The sequence below is a fragment of the Tupaia chinensis genome, unplaced genomic scaffold, assembly GCF_000334495.1.
Source record: "Tupaia chinensis unplaced genomic scaffold, TupChi_1.0 Scaffold000074_1, whole genome shotgun sequence".
NCBI classification, from domain to species: domain Eukaryota; kingdom Metazoa; phylum Chordata; class Mammalia; order Scandentia; family Tupaiidae; genus Tupaia; species Tupaia belangeri.
The window spans coordinates 2319595-2325904 of record NW_006159534.1 but is presented as its reverse complement, the minus strand read 5'-3'; the positions used below and the strand labels follow the sequence as shown (position 1 = coordinate 2325904).

The following is a 6310-nucleotide window of genomic DNA, read 5'->3' as shown; positions in this document are numbered from 1 at the left end:
GATACAGTCCCATGTTTTCAATCTTCTCTCCTACCCCAATCATATCTGTCTTGTCTTATTGGACTCTTTTGCTTCTTTCCTACCACACTACAGTAAAGTACTTATAGTGATCTTGTGGGAAGGAGGAGGAAAAATAAAAACCAGGTACTGAGTTTATTTTTCTTTGAATACATTAAAAAAAAAAGATATACTCTCCCATTCTTTTTTCCTACCCCAATCATATCTGTCTTGTCTTATTGGACTCTTTTGCTTCTTTCCTACCACACTACAGTAAAGTACTTATAGTGATCTTGTGGGAAGGAGGAGGAAAAATAAAAACCAGGTACTGAGTTTATTTTTCTTTGAATACATTAAAAAAAAAAGATATACTCTCCCATTCTTTTTTACATATAGGCTTTGAATACATTAAAAAAAAAGATATACTCTCCCATTCTTTTTTTACATATAGAGGTTTTATCTTATTATTTGTGAAGCTTTATTATTATTATTATTTTTTACCATGTCTAAGTGAAAAAAGAGAAATTACATACAGTAGGAAGCCTCAGTTATAGGAGAGAAGATTTGGAAACATCAGCCCTGGACTTAGAAGTATAATGGTAGGGGACCAGCCGTTGGCGTAATGGCTATGTTGCTGGACTCCCATGTGGTTGCTCGGGGTTCAGATCCCGGACCCAGTGGCTTAAACCCATGCCGGGTGCATGTGCGTGCATGCCCAAGTTCTCGAGAGAAGAATGGAGAAGGGATTGCGGTGTGGCCATCCCCCCGGAGGATGATTTCTTGCTTTCTATCTCTCTTTCTGGTGAACGCACACACCCTATTGCAAAAGCCTCTCAAAAAAGAAAAAAAAAGTATAGAAGGTAGATTTAAAAACAGATAAAATACGGATGGTAAAGAATGGGAGTAGTAAAAGATGGGTTCTGACTTTATATTCTATAATAGTACCATCGTGTGCAAAATGTGGTCCCCTGGACACGTTTTCTGTCTGCCAGCTGTTTGTTACCCAGCTGAAAGGAGATGCAGAGCTTGCCTCGAATGTAAATCACTTATGTCACCTTCCACTCTGTTAGTACAGCAGACATTTGTTTGTATGACGTTCTCAGTAAAGGAAGCAGATTTGTATTCTGGTGCAGGTTTTCTTTGCTCTTGATAATGAACAGTTCTCTGATATTTTATTACTGTTCTCCCTATTTTTTTGTTTTAATTTATGAAATTTAATCACATCACCATTATTTGTTTCCCATGCTTTACTTGTTTCTGTTGTTTTCAGCAATTTTAAAAAGTTTAGATTTTTTTAGCCACTATAATCAGGCAAGAATCATTGACAAATAATTCCTGACATCTAGCATTCATTGACATCTAATGCTAAAGCATTAGATGAAAATCTTTTGGGGAATGATATTTACGCAGTCTGACCCACAGTTTACTTATTCATTATGAAGGAGAAATCTGGAAGGTATTACCTTTACCAAGTCATCAGTCTTCTTGGTAATGGGACAGACTGGCATCACATGCACCCAGTATGATGCACTGTAAAGGACAGGCCACCTGTTGCTCCTGCTGACCTAATCATGGTTATCGTGTTTGGCAAGAATATAATTCAGATGAGGAAACGATCAGACAAATCTAAATTGGGGATAGCTCATAAAACAGATGGTTTGGATTAAAAATATGTCAGTATCATGGAAGACAAAAAAGGCTAAATACAGATCTGTGAAACTCAGTGCTCTGTATAAATCTTGATTGACTTCTAGTCTGGAAGAAGAAAGCCATAAAAGTCATTACTGGGACAATCAGAGAAATGCGAATATATAGTCTTGATATTATGCAGTAGCATCGATGCTAAATTTCCTGAGTTTAATATAAGCTGGTAGGCTTAGGGGTGAAGTGTTATATATAAGTAACTCTCAAGAATGTCAGTAAAAATTAATTCAGAAAACTTTAGAAATATGTTCTATTCATCATAGGGGCAGGAAGATAGGGACAAAACTGTGGGACTGAGTTCAGTTTTACAGTAGATCAGGGAAATAGAGAAACCCTGGTTAGAAATAGAAAGAATTGGCAGAGAAAAACCAGGGAGGCTTGTCCTGGCAGCCAGCAGAAAAAAGAAAATGACCCTAAAGATTTCTTGTGGCTCAGATGTTACCCCTGGTACTTATACTGTAGAAAGCCCCTGCATTCTTACTCATTAGTATTCCTTTATCTGCCTGATCACGCCTCCCTTTTTAAAAAAGAATAATTTATTTAATTCAATTATTATTCCCCTTTGTTTGGAGAGATTTTTTACTACAGGGCATATGCATTCACCTGGAAAGATAGAGAGACAGAAAGTGAGAAATCACTCCCAAGAGGATGGCCACACCACAATCCCTTCTCCATTTTCCTCGTGGCATTTTGGGCATGCACACACACGCACCCAACGTGAGTTTCTAGCTACTGGGTCTGGGACTCAAACTGCAGTCAGTCATGTTAGAGTCCAGCACCTTAACCACTATGGCACCTGCTGGTCCCCCACCCATCCCTTTTAAAGTCTCTGACCAAAGCCTCAGGATTAGCTACTAATAGCTTATAGATGAGATAACAGAAGGGTAAGGGGAATTTCTCACATATTAAATAAGAAGCTTTACACATAACCCAGGGGTTATTGTTCTTTTATGTTATGATTAGTTCCCATAGTACAGAAGTGCCATAAGCACAATTAATTCATAAGTTGGGAACTCCCTCTTTTGGCTTATAGATGATAAATCCTCAACGGGGTGGCAATTGGGATATAAGGAGTGGTAAAATCTTATATTACAGTGGTTGTGGTCTTCCAGAATTTAGCATGTATGCAGAATATCTGTGTTACTAAAATTTCATGGAGGAGGGCTAAGAGGGAAAAACGTCTTTAAGCTCCGAGGTAGAGCAGTAAGGTCTGTACTGCTGTCGACCAGGGTACGTGTGAAGAGAGAGACCTCCTCCTCCACCCATAGCTTATTATCTCCGTATCTCAGACCCTTGAGATGTGTGAATACATTTTCTAATAGAAAGAAATACGCTGTTTCTGTTATTTACATAGTTAATGACGGGTCGTTTTGAATTTCTGTACTATAGGGAAGCCTGGAAAGCACTTGGTGATTCAAGCCCCAGCCAGGCAATGCAGGAATACATTGCACTGGTTAGAAAATTAGATCCAGCTTGGAATCCTCAGGTAAGACTTAACATTTATAATTAATACTTTCCAAAAATCGTTTTTCTTTCAAATAAGTTTGATTTATTTATTTAGAGAGCTTTTTGCTATAGGGTGTGTGCATTTGCCAGAGAGAGTCATAAAGTGAAACATCTCCCCCTGGAGGGATGGCCATGCCACAGTCCCTTCTCCTCCATTCTCCTCTTGAGATTTTGGGTACATGTGCGCACATGCCTGTCACATATTTCAAGCCACTGGGTCTGGGCTCACACTACAGTTGGCCACATGGGAGTCGAGCACTGTAACCACTGCACCACCTGTTGGCCCTCAGATAAGTTTTTTAAACTAAGCTGAGGCCTAAGTAACTTTTTAAAGTTTTACTTTCTCAAAAAGTAAAAGGATTTTGAAGTTACTGCATTTTTTTTTTTTCCTTGCCTGGTATATTTTTGAAGAACATAAGCCTGTCATTTTGTAGCATGTCCTTCATTTTGGGTTTGTCTGATGTTCCCTTGTAATTAGATTCACACTATCTGTTTTTAGGAAGGATACCACAGAATCATGTCCTTTTTAATACCAGGAGGTACACGAGGTCACTTTGTCCCGCTACTGGTGATGTCGGTGTTGCTCACTTGGTTAAGGTGTCTGCCAGATAGCTCTACTGTTACGTTCCTATCCCCCTGTAATAAATGAGTCATTTGTGGGGAGACGCTTTGAGACTATGTGAAATCCTTTTCCTGGTCATACTTCACCCACTAGTTTTAACTTTCATTAACGATTTCTTAACTCTGCTATTTCTTCTGCATTTGTTATTATTTAGCATTCTTCTATAAGAATGCGCTTTACCTTCCCCCCCGCCCCCCGTTATTTATATATTCATTGTCAAAAACTGTGAAAGGTCTGAGATTTTTACTGTATTTGTAAGCTAATAAGTTAGCCTGTTACTGTTTCTTACGTGCTGGCAGAAGGTACAAGACTCCTGGGTCAGAGCCAGAAAACTTTATTATTCACGGCTTGGCAAACTGCATGAGCTTCATTTGGTTTGCGTCAACTTCTCACTCTCCAGCCCCGCAAGGACAACGCAGGTGGGCCTCGTCGGACTCCTGCAGATGCAGTGAGTGTGCTGTAGGTTGTGTACTGAGCTATGGGGTATTTGCCACTTTTATAGCAGGTGGAGGCAAGCCTGCTCTTTGTCAGGGGTTGGAGAGATATACCTCATCTCTGAGGCTGCTTGCTGCACACACAGCAGCAAGCCGAGAAATGACCCGAGTGAAGCATGGTCAGGGCTGGGTATACTGAGCAAGACTGAAGGGACATTCAGGCCCCATGGTGTATTGCCTCTCCTGGCATCCATGTACTTAGATCAGTGTAGACTCGGATTTCTATTCCATTTAGTGGGGTATAATTCATTAATACCATTATTTATGTGGTCACTTCAAGATAGTTTTTGTGTCCTTTTGATATGTCCCCATCATTCTTTGATCTTCTTTTATGTTTTTATTTTTACTTTCTGGCACGTGGTGTTCCAAGCTCTGTCAGTTCCTAGTACTGCTGAAATGAAGTACCACGAACTGGTACTTCGTTGACTTAAAACAATAGAAATTTATTCTCTCGGGACCAGCAGTTAGCGTAATGGCTATGTCACTGGACTCCCACATAGTCGACCACGGTTCAACTCATGCTGGGTGCGTGTGTGTGCGTGCCCAAGATCCCGAGAGGAGAATGGAAGGAGAAGGGATTGCGGCGTGGCCATCCCCCCTGGGGGGTGATTTCTCGCTTTCTGTCTCTCTGTCTCTCTCTGTCTGTCTGGTGAGCACATGCACCCTATAGCAAAAGCCTCTCCAAAAAAAGAAAAAAAAATTTATTCTCTCACAATTTTGGAGGCTGGAAATCTGAAATCCCTTTGTAGATTGTGGGGGAGAATCCTTCCTTCTAGCTTTCGGTGTCCCCTGGCATTCTTTGGCTTTGGCAGCCTAACTTCAGTTCCTGCTTCTATCTCTGTACCCAAATTTCCTTCTTTCTCTTGGAAAGACACCAGTCATTGGATGCAGGGCCACTCTAATCTGTTATGGCCTTTTTTTTATTTTTTAGAGAGGTTTTTGCTATAGGGCAAAGAGACAGAAAGCGAGAAATCACCACCTGGGGTGATGGCCATGCTGCAATCCCTTCTCCTCCATTCTTCTCTCGGAATCTTGGGCACGGACGCACACGTGCCCGGCATGAGTTTTAAGCTACGGGTCCGGGACACGAATCTTGGTCGACTGCGTGGGAGTCCAGCGACATAGACATTACGCTAACTGCTGGTGAGATTTTTACTGTATTTGTAAGCTAATAAGTTAGCCTGTTACTGTTTCTTACGTGCTGGCAGAAGGTACATCACTCCTGGGTCAGAGCCAGAAAACTTTATTATTCACGGCTTGGCAAACTGCATGAGCTTCATTTGGTTTGCGTCAACTTCTCACTCTCCAGCCCCGCAAGGACAACGCAGGTGGGCCTCGTCGGACTCCTGCAGATGCAGTGAGTGTGCTGTAGGTTGTGTACTGAGCTATGGGGTATTTGCCACTTTTATAGCAGGTGGAGGCAAGCCTGCTCTTTGTCAGGGGTTGGAGAGATATACCTCATCTCTGAGGCTGCTTGCTGCACACACAGCAGCAAGCCGAGAAATGACCCGAGTGAAGCATGGTCAGGGCTGGGTATACTGAGCAAGACTGAAGGGACATTCAGGCCCCATGGTGTATTGCTTCTCCTGGCATCCATGTACTTAGATCAGTGTAGACTCGGATTTCTGTTCCATTTAGTGGGGTATAATTCATTAATACCATTATTTATGTGGTCACTTCAAGATAGTTTTTGTGTCCTTTTGATATGTCCCCATCATTCTTTGATCTTCTTTTATGTTTTTATTTTTACTTTCTGGCACGTGGTGTTCCAAGCTCTGTCAGTTCCTAGTACTGCTGAAATGAAGTACCACGAACTGGTACTTCGTTGACTTAAAACAATAGAAATTTATTCTCTCGGGACCAGCAGTTAGCGTAATGGCTATGTCACTGGACTCCCACATAGTCGACCACGGTTCAACTCATGCTGGGTGCGTGTGTGTGCGTGCCCAAGATCCCGAGAGGAGAATGGAAGGAGAAGGGATTGCGG

General features: G+C 41.6%; 1 protein-coding gene across 1 annotated transcript in view; it reads left to right on the top strand.

Annotated features, from left to right (window-relative positions):
- Positions 1–6310, top strand: part of ACBD6 (acyl-CoA binding domain containing 6) — a 201001-nt gene that overhangs the window by 10959 nt on the left and 183732 nt on the right. The window contains exon 3 of the mRNA XM_006142316.3: positions 3091–3187. Within this exon, the coding sequence (XP_006142378.1) occupies positions 3091–3187 (97 nt within the window). The remainder of the gene's footprint in view (positions 1–3090; positions 3188–6310) is intronic.